This window comes from Aquarana catesbeiana, linkage group LG12 (genome assembly GCF_042186555.1).
Source record: "Aquarana catesbeiana isolate 2022-GZ linkage group LG12, ASM4218655v1, whole genome shotgun sequence".
Lineage (NCBI taxonomy): Eukaryota > Metazoa > Chordata > Amphibia > Anura > Ranidae > Aquarana > Aquarana catesbeiana.
In genome coordinates, this window is record NC_133335.1 from 213077780 (window position 1) to 213092805 (window position 15026).

General features: G+C 39.5%; 1 protein-coding gene across 1 annotated transcript in view; it reads left to right on the top strand.

The window, feature by feature from the left end:
- ANKFN1 (ankyrin repeat and fibronectin type III domain containing 1) overlaps window positions 1–15026 on the top strand; it is a 602151-nt gene that overhangs the window by 374516 nt on the left and 212609 nt on the right. The window contains exon 8 of the mRNA XM_073606641.1: window positions 11419–11526. Coding sequence (XP_073462742.1) covers window positions 11419–11526 — 108 coding nt within the window. The remainder of the gene's footprint in view (window positions 1–11418; window positions 11527–15026) is intronic.

Genomic DNA, 15026 nt, shown 5'->3' on the forward strand with positions numbered 1-15026 from the left:
CATACCAATACAAACAAAAGAAATAAACCTGAGAATGCCTAAATATTTGTAATGGCAACAACTTTCTGTGTGAAGTGGTGCATTATCTGACAGAAATGCAGGGTGCAAATATTTTTGGCCATGACTGTAGTTCTAAAGTGAGCCACTTTTACATGGTGTCTCATTGAATGCGCTACTTTTACATTGTGTTGCGTTGAATGCGCCAAATGTAAAAGTGGAGCTAATTAAAGCGGAACCTCAATCTCTCAATCAACATTGATTAATTTTAATCCTCATGCTGGCAGCATTAGTAAATAGGAAAGTCTATTATATTTACTTGTTTTAAAACTTTTTTAAAATTTCTTCAGTTACTTCCTGGTTTCTTGTCTAGGCAAATGATGTCCTACATCCCAGTAGTCGTCAAGTTGGCAGGAGAGGAAGAGGGGTTTTCTCAGCTATGCACACACTCTTGCATGCGTGCTTGAGCTAAGGGCAGATGGATTCTAGGAAGGAAATACTACGTGAATTATGTGCCCATACTCAAGATGACTAAGGCCAGAAATGCCATGGATAGCATGGAGACATGGATGGATGGGGGAGTTTGCTTCACATATTCAAAATGAATTAAATTGTGTTTTTGGTTTGTGGTGCTCGGATGCAGTGAAGATCATATTTAGGACCAACTCTCTTTTGGCTTACATAGAGAAAAACTGGCTCAGACAGATTTGTGTGTCTCTCATGCACTCTAGAAGTGCCACAGCATGAGCCAAATTCAAGTACATGTTCTAGACCAGTACATGGATTTGGTGCATTCTTCACCACTTTTAGAATGCATAGGAGACACTTTCACAAATTCTGCCTGTGCCAGTCTATATGAATTCCAGAGCTTGTGTTTTGATATCACCTGTAATATATTTGACTGATTTAAACTGAAAGTTCAGTTGGAGTTTAGGATGGAAACAGAATTAATAGTAACCTTTTTAACGATCGCAGTGCAACGGCAACCAGAGAAACTAGGAAACTTTTATTACCTTAACTTGCTTGATTTAGCTGACTGTGTTAAAAGAATTAATGTATTTGCATCTATTTATTGTTGCCACCAAGTTAGAAAGTGTTGCTTCATTAGGTTAAATGAATGTTTAGTAAGTGGTGCCATATTAGCAATTAAAATCCTGAACAGCTGCCAAAGCAACTCTCAGCAATATTTTTGTTTAAAAGAAAATTGGCCCTTGACAACAGTAGTCAAAAAAAAAATATCTGCCTTTATCAGGTAGAGCTGAAAAAATGGCAAAAATGGCAATTAAAAAAAAAAAAAAACAATTGCATTAAGAGGTTTTGCAGACGAGTTTTCAGGTATTCTTGAAGGACACTTTATAGATTTACAGTCTGGAGCTCATTAATTTGCACCAAGGGCCATGGAAAGTTTAAACCTTTATCTGAAACTGCAGCAATATCAAGACCACTCAAGTACGCTATCGAGCCCAGCATTATCCGGCTGTAGAACAGTCAATGTTGCCTTTAACCATTTCACGACCGACCTATAGCAGTTTTACTGTGTGCAGGGTCACATATATATCTCCCGCACTTCTGGTTAGCGGGCGCAAATGCCATGGGTCCCAGGAATCGATGTCTGCCAGCACCCACTGATCATTTGTTACAGAGGTAGGACAGCAGTCTGCCTATTTAGAAGAGGCAGATTGTCCTTCTGTCAATAAAGACATGGATCCTGTGTCTCTGCAAAGCAGGGACAAGGATCCATGTCTTCCCCTAGTAAAAGCACCTCCTACTCAGTACACAAACACTGGCTAGGCACACAGTTAACCCTTTGATCACCCCTGATGTTAACCCCTTCCCAGCCAGTGTCAGTACAGAGACAGTGCATATTTTTAGCACTGATCACTGTATTGGTGTCACCGGTTCCCAAAAAAGTGTCAGTTGATGTCTGCCACAATATCGCAGTCCTGCTGATCGCCGCCATTACTAGTAAAAATATATAAATATATCCCATAGTTTGTAGACGCAATAACTTTTAGGCAAACCAATCAATATATGCTTACTAGGATTTTTTTTTTACCGAAAATTTGTAGCAGAATATATATTGGCCTAAATTGATGAAGACATTTTTTTTTTTTTTTCATTTTTTTTATGGAGGTGTTTTATAGCAGAAAGTAAAAAATATATATTTTTTTTTTTTCAAAATTGTCGGCCTTTTTTTGTTTATAGCGCAAAAAATAAAAACCCGCAGTGATCAAATACCTCCAAAAGAAAGCTCTATTTGTAAGAAAAAAAGGACATATATTTTAATTGGGTACAGCGTCACACGAAAAATGACCTGGTCATGAAGGTGGGTAAATATTCTGGTGTTGAAGTGGTTAAACGCTAAAGATCACAAAAAATGCTTTTCAAGCTATATGAAAAATTAGTAATTTATTACATGAGACCAAAACATTTTATATGTTCATCCAAAAAGTACAAATGTGCTCAGTAGGAAGAAATGTTTTTCTCTGTTCAGTAATCCCAGGATGGTGATGCAATGCCAGCGCAGCAACCTATGCAGTAGAAGCTGATCAGATTTTTTTTTAGGCCAGAACGATGAAAGATTAGTTCTAATTGGTTTTGGGTTACTTCTCTTTTTACATTTTTTTTTTTAACATTACCATTTGTTTAAGAAAGTTTTGGTGCCTATGGCTCATTATCCTGACCTGAAATTCAGTAGCTCCCAGAAAGCTCATGAGATGCTGTTGTACATAGGCCTTCTTTTTCTCACTCTTTATCTGAAATCAGCCATGCTAAAGCAGATGGTTGCTGCCTTAGCTACGCATAGACCTCTATGGGCATCACCTTCCTTAACAGCCAGCCAATCTCAGCATGGCTAATTTCTGATAAGTGATTAAGTCTTCTGCAGTCCTCAACTTTTCCATTAAAGCTAAAGAGTAAAGCCGCGTACACACGAGCGGAATGTCCGACAGAAAAAGTCCGACGGAATCTTTTCATCGTCTATTCTGATCGTGTGTATGCCTCATCGGACTTTTTTTTTGGAAAATTCTGATAGACCTAGAAATGGAACATGTTCTAAATATTTCCGACGGAACCAATTCCTATCGGGAAAATCGTTCGTCTGTATGCTGTTCCAACAGACCAAATATGACGCATGCTCTGAAGCAAGTACGAGACGGAAGCTATTGGCTATTGAACTTCCTTTTTTCCAGTCTCGTTGTACGTGCTGTACGTCACCGCGTTCTGGACGGTCGGACTTTGGTCGGACTTTGGTTTGACCATGTGTAGGCAAGACCGCTTCAATGGAATTCCGTCGGAGAAACCTTTGGAGTTTATTCTGACAGCAAAACTGGTCGTGTGTATGCGGCAATTGGGGGAAGCCTATACTACCCAGAGCAAATATACAATCCACAACAGTCAGAACTTGTGATCTGCATTCATATTCCAGGTCATTGTCTTGGAAATTAACAGGGAAAAAAACCGTGCTAGGTCAAAAATATATATATACATTGAAACTTATGTGCGAATAAATTGAAAATTCACAATAACTGTAAAGCAAAAAAGTGTAGTCCAAAAAGCAGCAGCACAATATGTGATAGCACAAATAAACTGTATAAAGGAGAAAAAAGCTGCGCTATTAAATGGAAAGTCCATGCAATTGCTTGTGGATGGACGGCGAACAATTCAATCTAATGACGAACACCAGGGTGAATCAAACAATATATCAAACGTGCCACCACCTTAAGAAAAGCCTGCTTACCAGCTGGCAAGCAAAATCGGGCAATTAGCTTATACCCAGCCAGGGCCTTTTCTTGTAAGGAAGATCTGCTGATGGGCTGGAGGTTGGATGGTTAGATGATTGGTTAAATGCCCAGACCACTCCTGACACCACACAACCTTACACAGACCACGAGACCCAGCCATATACAGAGGAAAAAAGCCATCCATAGCGTAATACTGTCACAGCTAATAATTTATTGAAAGATATTGCACTTACATAGAGATAAAAACTTTGCATAAAAAAGCAGAGCCGGCCGGCTGCAAACGATATCCCGTCCTCCTAACGCAGGAGCGTGGTGACGTCAACACGTGTCCTCACCCAGACGCGTTTCGTCATAAATGACGTTATCAATGGGGAACGGGAAGCGTGTTGAATCGCCACCTTATAAACTACTACCAAGCCTCGTTCTGAGTCCCGTAGGCAGAGTCTCAAGATGCCATGTTAAGTATGGGTGACAATACCCAGTCTACAGGAAATGTATGGGAAACAGAAAAAGAAAATTTCTCTAATAGAAGAAAAAGAGAAAACCAAAAAAAAACAACACCAAAGAGGTGCCAACATTACAGTAGTGTCAGTGTCAATAGTGCAAAATCGACCAGAAGATCGGCTAGCACTAAATATATCTTAAAAATGATAATAATACAAAATGATAAAATATTATCTAAAATTAGATAGATAATAAGTGATCAGAAAATAATAACGTAATACTGGGAATAAATGAATACCCGGGTGAACCCGGGACTCATATATATAATTAAGTATATTAAATCCATAAATATCCAGTGTATAGATGATAAAGTGTGTGGATAGACAAAACAATAATAAAAAATATATAATATATATTACATTGTCTATCCATTTAAAGTGTAAATTTGCGTATTATAAATAAATAAATAAATATAATAAGATAGGAAGTGAACCTACCATATAAAAAGTCAATCAATTTATAATTACCCAAAATCTTTAATTATTAGGATAAGTGAATATTTAATCTATGTGAATGATAAACTGGTGACAAATAAAGCAAGAAGGATGAATACTACAAATCATAAATAGAAATACATGAAAAAAAGGAAGGTGAAAAATATGTGCTAATTGATATGTGTACTAGTAGATGTAGAATAACCAAATTATATTGATATCAAAAATGAATAAAAAATTAAAAAATAAAAATTGAAATTAAAAATTGAATAATGAAAGTAAAAATAAAAATAAACAGGCCTAATCATAGACAACCCCCTTGTGTAGAAATCTTGTCTATATAAACTAATAGGCCAGGCCCAATAATATAATATAATAATTCATTATGCCATCATATAATAAGAATAGATTATTATAAAAGTAAAAAATAAGATCTAAATCCCTACTAGTAAACCCGCCAACGTGACTCAGATCAAGTTCACATCAAAAAAAGGCACAGGAGAAGGGAACCACAGAAATCTTAATAAAACCATAACAGACAGGGGGACTATGAGTTATCTATAAAGGCATTAACATCAACCTCTATGTTTAACCCATAAGGTGTATATGTTTTAACCTTATAAATCCACAGCATTTCAAGTTTGGAAATCTCCCGTACCAGGGAACTACCCCCCCAATTGGGACTATATTTATCAATGACCCAAGAATATTGTGTTGGAGGGATCCCTGGTATGGACCAAACGGTAGTGTTTTAACACTGAATGTTTTTTAAAACCAGACTTGATATATGTAATATGTTCGTTAAGTCGGACTTGCAGGGGGGCGTTTCGTTCTGCCTATATACTGCAGCCCACAAGGGCATTGCAGTAGATAGACCACGCCCCTAGTAGTGCAGGTAATGAAAGGACTGATGGTGTGTTGTGCTTGTAGACACAAAGTTAGTGGTCCTCCTATGTGCACAGCTACTAACAGAACACACACGACAACGCTCGCACTGGTAAAATCCAGTCAACTGGTCAAAAAACGTCAACTTTTTAGTTGGACGGTCCAATATATTAGGAGCCACTCTATTTCTAAGAGAGCTAGCTCCTTTAAATACAATCTGAGGTTTTGCAGGTAAGACCCCTTTCAAAATGCTATCAATAATGAAAAACACTACCGTTTGGTCCATAACAGGGATCCCTCCAACACAATATTCTTGGGCATTGATATATATAGTCCAAATTGGAGGGGTAGTTCCCTGGTACGGGAGATTTCCAAACTTGAAATGCTGTGGATTCATAAGGTTAAAACATATACACCTTATGGGTTAAACATAGAGGTTGATTTTAATGCCTTTATAGATAACTCATAGTCCCCCTGTCTGTTATGGTTTTATTAAGATTTCTGTGGTTCCCTTCTCCTGTACCTTTTTTTGATGTGAACTTGATCTGAGTCACGTTGGCGGGTTTACTAGTAGGGATTTAGATCTTATTTTTTACTTTTATAATAATCTATTCTTATATGATGGCGGTATAATGAATTATTATATTATATTATTGGGCTTGGCCTATTAGTTTATATAGACAAGATTTCTACACAAGGGGGTTGTCTATGATTAGGCCTGTTTATTTTTATTTTTACTTTCATTATTCAATTTTTAATTTCAATTTTTACTTTCATTATTCAATTTTTAATTTCAATTTTTATTTTTATCTTTATTTTTTTTTAATTTTTTTATTTTTTATTCATTTTTGATATCAATATAATTTGGTTATTCTACATCTACTAGTACACATATCAATTAGCACATATTTTTCACCTTCCTTTTTTCCTTTTTTTCATGTATTTCTATTTGATTTTTAGTATTCATCCTTTTTGCTTTATTTGTCACCAGTCTATCATTCACATAGATTAAATATTCACTTATTCTAATAATTAAAGATTTTGGGTAATTATAAATTGATTGACTTTTTATATGGTAGGTTCACTTCCTATCTTATTATATTTATTTATTTATAATACGCAAATGTACACTTTAAATGGATAGACAATGTAATATATATTATATATTTTTTATTATTGTTTTGTCTATCCACACACTAATGTAATGTTGGCACCTCTTTGGTGTTTTTTTTTTTGGTTCTCTCTTTTTCTTCTATTAGAGAAATTTTCTTTTTCTGTTTCCCATACATTTCCTGTAGACTGGGTATTGTCACCCATACTTAAGATGGCGTCTTGAGACTCTGCCTACGGTACTCAGAACGAGGCTTGGTAGTAGTTTATAAGGTGGCGATTCAACGCGATTCCCGTCCCCCATTGATAACGTTATTTATGATGAAACGTGCCTGGGCGAGGACACGTGTTGACGTCACCACGCTCCTGCGTTAGGAGGACGGGATATCGTTTGCAGCCGGCCGGCTCTGCTTTTTTATGCAAAGTTTTTATCTCTATGTAAGTGCAATATCTTTCAATAAATTATTAGCTGTGACAGTATTACGCTATGGATGGCTTTTTTTACTCTGTATATGGCTGGGTCTCGTGGTCTGTGTAAGGTCGTGTGGTGTCAGGAGTGGTCTGGGCATTTATCCAATCATCTAACCATCCAACTTCCAGTCCATCAGCAGATCTTCCTTACAAGAAAAGGCCCTGGCTGGGTATAAGCTAATTGCCCGATTTTGCCTGCCAGCTGGTAAGCAGGCTTTTCTTAAGGTGGTGGCACATTTGATATATTGTTTGATTCACCCTGGTGTTTGTCATTACATTGTCTTGGAAAGTATTGAAGGATTTGGATCAACACGAGATCCTGTCACTTTGCACTTTCTCAGAAAAAGTTGCCTTCATAGTTCTCTCAGATCACATTTCCTTTAAGTTTTGGAATTGATAAACACCCCCTTTCTCAACCCAATGTTTCCTAGAAACCTCTTATAAATACAACTATCTGCTGACTCTTTTTCTAAAATTTTCATTCTCCTTTAACTGTCTAGTATAGTGCATCCAAACTACGGCCCACGGACCACATCCAGGCCAGCTACAAGATATATTCTCAATGTGCACAGATTGAGGATTAAGATCAGCAGAGGCTGCTTATGATCTCCACTTATGGGGACTGATTAGGGGACTCTAATGGGGACCCTGATTCTAAGGAAGGGCTTTGATATAAGGGGAACTCTGATGGAGTTTGTGATATAAAAGGAGCTATGATGGGGACCCTGATATAAGGGGGGACTCTGATGGGGAATTATTTTCAGCCCATTAATATTTATAAAATATACAATGTCGCCCTCATACTGAAAGGTTTGGGGACCTCTAGTTGTGTGAGTCACTGACCTGAAACAAATATGCTTCCAATGACGTTCTTGATCCTAGCTTGCATATATTTTATTAGCTTAAAGACTCCCTGAATATCAAAATGAAAAAGAGAGTCAAGAGAGCTCTAACCCACAGTGGCAGCTACCAAATATGTCAACCTGTTACGCGGGCCACGTACCTGAGATGAGACCAAAGTAGTGGGGAGGCCTCCCTTGCACCTCGGGTCCTTGAAGCCTCTGGAGATGGAGACAGAGACTTGGTGGCACGGGTGCAAGGGGTGCACAGCACTGTGCAAGCCTTAGTCCGAGATCCGAGCTAAAGTCAAGTCCAGTTTGGCAACGAAGTATAAAAGGGTTAATCAGAAGAAGAATGGTCGAGATCCAAGTCGGTTCCAATCTGGCTGCTGAGTACAAAAGGGACAAAGAAGTAGAATGGTCAAGGTACAAATCCAAGGTCAATGGCAAGCAGCAATCAAGAGTAATCAAATAGGTTTCCAGATCACAACAAGTTGAGACAGATCACACGCTAGCACAGAAACAAGGGGGGACTGAAGATAATCCAGCAATTTGGCTGGGCTTATATAGGGAAGTTTGAGGTCACTTCCTGTGCACCTGCATTTTCCTGCCTTTTTCCATCAGGTTGAGGTCACTTCCTGTGCGCCTCCTGGGCATTTTTCCCGCCTTTTTCCATTAGGTTGAGGTCACTTCCTGTGCGCCTCCTGGGCATTTTCCTGCCTTTTTCCATCAGGTCTTCTGCGTAGGTGCGGGTTGGCGCACTGAGGGATCTCTGGCGCATGCTCAGCTGCCACAGATTTCTTCTTGCGGCAGTGCGCCATTGGTGCATGCCCTGGACTCTTACTCAACCCTGATAACCCTGAATATGTTTCCTTACAAGAAAAACAGTTACAATTGGCTTTAGACAGGAATCTTAAAGTTAACCTTTAAAAAAAATAGTAAATGTGCATATTTTTGCAGGTAAAAAATGGGCAAGTATTTTTTTTTCTCGTGATCAGCAAATTGCAGGTACAATATCAGTTCCTGCACAGTCTTATATGAACCAAAGAAAGACCTCCTTCACTTAGGTGTGGTGTTTTATGAACTCTCCACTTGACTGGCTTGCAGTTATAGCACAAAACGTCTTGCTGCCCCCTCAGGACTGTGGGTATCCTTTCATATACTAGAAAACAATAACAAAGAGACTTAGCGCATTACCATAACACATTAAAAAAAAGACGTAACAAGTGATATATTTACAAATGCGTGTCATGCACAGGCGTATCAAAAGATGCAAATGAGACTGTCTCCAGGTCCACAGTGCTGAACTGATAGCATGGGAAGACTTCATAGTGTCCAAAATGGCTCACGCATTTCCAGGGTCAAGCCCTCTTCCACAGAGCTGAAAAAACTCTGCACAGTCTTCCTCTAGCTTTATGCTTGTATCCCCATATAGGAAGACTGAATGAACTATGAACATGCTCACTGTTCATTCAAACTACAAGTATATCTGCTGCTATAGAAGACGGCACTTGTAGTTTTTTCATTAATAGGAATCTGTGAATGAATGATGCGGCTGTGTGAGCAGAGCCCTACTGTTTTCAAAAAGTTACAGTTGGTACGGGGAGATCGCCTGCCCACTGTCATAGAGAGGGGAGAGTTGGAGGTGAGAGGTGGATTCATAGGAGTTTGTTACATGTATACCCCAAATATGGGTATAGCATGGGGTGTAGCATGTAATATACATTAATCACTTCAAGACTGCAATACGTATATATACGTTGTGGCTTTGAAGTGGTTTACTGGGATTATGGCTGAACCAATCAGTCATAACCCCGGTATTGTTTTTTTTTTTTTCTACAGCCGCCAGCTCATGAGCTGCTGGAAAGCTTTCAGAATTCAGTGTGACTTAGGCTTACTGTTTCCACCGGTTCGCCTGAGAAACGATCCGACGATGCGGCTGGCTGCTCCCCAGAGGCAATCAAAGAGTAGATCGTCTTTTTTAATTTGAATTTTTTTTTTTTTTTCACAAAAGGAAAATAATCACATACATAGACATTTGAGTTACAGGCAGCTCATTTAGAGAATATACAAGAAGTATTACAAGTTACAGTGCATAACACACGCCCCCAAACTTGTGTATTATACTGTCGAATGTAGCTTCAGTACCATTCAAGGAGAACTTAGTAGAAAGAGAGAAAACACAGAATAGAACAAACAACAATTAAATTGGCGTTCCGCCGAAATTTTTTTTTTAAAGTCAGCAGCTACAAATACCGAAGCTGCTGACTTTTAAAATAAGGACACTTACCTGTCCAGGGGGCCTGCGATGTCCTCACCCGAAGCTGATCTGTCCCTTGGCTCTCGGGTAGAGGCGCCACCATCTTCAGTAAGGGAATCAGGAAGTGAAACCTTACGGCTTCACAGCCTGGTTCCCTACTGCGCATGCGTGAGTCGGGCTGCGCATGCTCACTGGTCCCTGCAGTCTTCTGGGATTTGTGTGTCTCCCAGAAGACAGCGGGGGGGGGGCGCGGAGGAGAGGCCGGACATGGCGTAGATCGCCACGGAGCCTGCGGTGATCTATGCCCGGAAGTGGGAGCAATTACCTGGATTAGACAGGTATCTCGAAACCTCTGTACAAACGATCCGACTATCGTGCGATCGATTCAAATGCGGCATTTTTCATACGATTTTTGGATCATGTGTACGGGGCATAAGCCCAGGCAGTTGACAGGACAGCTACTGTGGCGGCTGTTGACAAACGCTCCCCCCCCCCCGGGCGGCCGGCGGTTCAGCACTTACCCCATCTAGGTGTCAGGTGGCGGAGTGCGGGCAGTGGCTCCGGTGTCAGCTCCTCCAGTGGCTTCCTCCCTGCGTCTCCTCTCCCTTCCTCCTAAGCATTAAACGTCCAATAGGTTCAGCTGACATTTTGGCCAATCGGGAAACAGGTCTCGCGACCCACCTCCTGATTGGCGGAGAGGAAATTTAGTGTGAAAATAGCAAATATTCATTTGATATCATCACACAACTGGGTGGGATTTAGCCTAGAGCCTACTGGAGCCTCCCTCTTTAATAACGTGCTTCAAACCCCCCCCCCCATTAGGATCCATAGTCTGGCACCCTGTATGTAGATCTGGAATAAAGGGGGGGCAGCAACCGTGTGCCCCTAATGTACGGGCCGCAACTGATGACGTATGACCCTTGACTGAAGCTGAAGAGGCAGACACAGATAACATTATCTATTCAAAGTCTTACATATTCCCGTTTGTGACTAGCTTTTTTTTTTTTAGGTTCATTATTGTAGATGATGAGCTTGACAAATTATCCCTAGCAAGAAAAAGCTCTTGCTGAAAAACAGCCTGTGTGCCAGCATCTTAAAATGAGTTCCTTATGCATTTTCTTGCCAGCAATGCCAGCCTGACTCAGTAACCAACTTTGTCTGCGTTTGTTTAACAGACTGGAAAGACTACAACGGGCAAGAGTTCAGGCACAAGGGACAGATTGAAGCGCTGGAGCGTCTCCTGCAGCAGGTCCGAGCTGTTCATCAACATTACAGCTGTCGAGGTAACAGTGAGAGAATGAAACCTTGCCAGACTTGGCCACTGAAGTGTCTGAATTACCTGTCTCCTAAGAGTCAGTACAATCTCTTTCATCAAGTAATCAGTGTCCCATGTATCAGCTCGCAGCAGAGTGGCAGCCAAGCAAATCTTTCAAATTTGTTTGTAGCAGTACAAGTAAGGAATATGCAGATGAGGTCTCTGGGAAGGTCCGATAATAGAATTATGCAACATAAGCATGTCAATTTAAAAATTTCTCATATTCACTTATGCACTCTTTCTTCTCAAAGGACGCAACTTTTTTTTTTTGATATAACATATAACACATTTAGGCAAATATCCTTTAGGTCTCTTGTGTATTCCTCCAAAAGAATAAATAATTTTTGCAGTTTAGCTGATGTAAGAGCTTGTATGTAGGAGTGAGTATACTGATATTCTGCAAGTGGAATTTTGTGAAATGCCGCCATACTGAACATGCAGTAGTAGTAGTGTTATATATTGTATTATCCATCTATCCATACCTCCCAACAAAGTATGTAAGCATAGGAAACACCCTCTGTCACTCCCCCTTAAAGGAGAATTCTACAAAAACAATGATTAGTTAAACCCACAAGTGCTTTTTTTTACCACTACTATTCCTTTATTTAGAATTTGTATATAGAATATATACATATATATATATATAGAATTTGGAGGAAATGTTTAGCACTGGGAAACACTTGTTGAAAGATAAATAGTGCATTTTTTATACAACTATAGAGATCAGACCAAACTGGGAGACAAATGAGGAGGACAGAGGGACATTGTTCCAAATCAGAGACAGTCCCTCAAAATCAGCGACAGTTGGGAGCAAATTTTGTAGTTTAAGTGATACCTTTTATTGGCTAACTAGAGCTGCAAGCTTTCAGGACCACTTAGGTATCTTTTTCAGGCTTTAAAAAATGTTTAACTGAAGTAGTAAAGTGTTCCTTTTGAACTCTCTACCAGTTCAAATTTTTTTTGTTACTGGCAGCCATTTGTTTTAGGGGGCTTGTGCCCTGGGACCTCCAGTCACTGAATGAATTGACCAGTCAGTGCCCTGTATTTATTAGGATGGTGTTCCACACTGCCTTTTGGATGCACTGTCATTAGAAGAATGTAGATCATTAGCTCATCCAATCATTTAAATTGGTTGCAAAGGTATAATTATTTTTTTATTAAAATAATAAACATGCTATACTTACCTGCTCTGTGCCCTGCAGTTCTGGGGGCATTGGGGTGGGGGGAGCAGCAGTGGCATCTAATACGGGCTGAGCTGGGGCAGCAGCAGCATCTGATGTGTGGTTGAGGAGTGGAGAGGAAAGCAGAATCTGATGAGAATTGTGGTGGGTGAAGAGTGGGGGGATCCAGCAGCCCCAGATTTTATGGGGGAGGTGGAGGAGCGGTGGGTAGCCATGATTAATGTGAGGTTAAGAGCGGGGGGGGGGGCATAGTAGCTGATGGAAATTGAGGAGCATGAATTTGTGTGGATGCGTTTGCAGGGGCAGCTAGGGAGTGGAAGATTTGAATTGGTGGAATGGTGTACAAGGAAAAGCACTGAAGGCTGTAGGGGAGATAGTATGGTAGGGTGGTAAACTGAGCAGCTTATAGAGGAGGAACAGTGCTAGGCATTGTGGAGGAACAGCAGGCAGACTCTGAATGGTCCCTGTCTGCTCAGCATCACAGGAGAAAATAATCTTTATGTATACTTGGAATCTGCACCTATAGCACTGAAAATGGGCACTAAATTAGTACTGTTAGTCCCCTGAAAAAGCCATAAAAGCTGTGAAACCCGTTGTTTTAGGTTGTGTGGGTAAAGTATAAATATCGGAATGAGGGTACTGGTTTAAGGAGGTTTAGAACCAAGGAGTTATAAAAGAAAACTCTGTAATAGGGGTAATATTAAGCGCATTGTTAAGGAGTGAGATAGTTGAAAAGGAAGCACCTAAAAAAGAAAAGAATATACAGTGTGTATTGATAGAGGGGACTAGAAATAAAAATTAAAAATAAATCAGACCAGTGAGAATTAGTAAAACAAAGAAAATAAAAAAAAAAAATACAAAATGGAAGAACAGAAAAGGGAGAAAAGAGAAGCAAATGAAAAGAAAACTGATGTAAGGATGCAACTATTGCTAGTGCAAATCTCATTCTAGTGTTATGGAAAGGTACAATATGTAAATAAGGAAAGTACAAATACATAAAAGTGATATTTGACAGTAGTTTTAAAAAATTAGAAATAAAGGTTGAATTAAGTTCTTTGATAAGGTGGACATGCAAATAGTAATGCATGTAGCATTCATTTTGAGGGTTGGTAAATAATGATTGACCCCAGGCACAGAGTTAAGACTGTGGAAAAATGTAGTTTTGGAGATAATAAAGCTCAGATTTGGAATTATTAAAGAAGAGAAGGTTACCCTTACCTGCAAGGATTGAATTAGAAGAGCAGTTACTGTAGGTGCAGATGAACACTAATGCCCCGTACACACGGTCGGATTTTCCGACGGAAAAAGTGTGATAGGACCTTGTTGTCGGAAATTCCGACCATGTGTAGGCTCCATCACACATTTTCCATCGGATTTTCCGACACACAAAGTTTGAGAGCAGGATATAAAATTTTCCGACAACAAAATCCGCTGTCGGAAATTCCGATCGTGTGTACACAAATCCGACGGACAAAGTGCCACGCATGCTCAGAATAAATAAAGAGATGAAAGCTATTGGCCACTGCCCCGTTTATAGTCCCGACGTGTTTTACGTCACCGCGTTTAGAACGATCGGATTTTCCGACAACTTTGTGTGACTGTGTGTATACAAGACAAGTTTGAGCCAACATCCATCGGAAAAAATCCTAGGATTTTGTTGTCGGAATGTCTAAACAAAGTCCGACCGTGTGTACAGGGCATAATACCACCTCAGAAATGTGTCAGAAATTGTATGCTTTTCAGTGGGTTTGTTACAGCCATAAATAAATGTACCACCCTTACAAAAGTAATACAAATTTTAATTTAAAAAAGTCCAAAACACATCTGTATTTGCTAATGTTTGTACTGGTTACAATTACTTCTGATCTTGTTCATCCTTACACCTTTAAATCAATAAAATTACAAGTGAAAAAAAAAGATCAAAACTAGGGGTCAAAATAAAGCTGATCAGCCAATAAACTTGTGCCCTCCCTGTAGGTTTAAAGTAAACTTATCCCAAACATTGACAATAGACTCTGAGCATTTTGGAAAAAAAGATATTTAAGCAGAAAGATGGAGATATAGGATATAGTCAGCTACAGTTATGTTCAATTCTTGAACCTTTCCTGTAAAAGTGTGGCTCCTTCCCTATCTGCAACTTATTCGTTCTTTAATGGGATGATCAACTTCAATGGCTAATAAGCAGGCGCAGGCAATAGAAAAGGATGGTGCCACACATGACAATACTTAGATTTGCATTTAACTTTAGCTGCAAATTTACTAAATATTATGACATGAAGTTTTCACT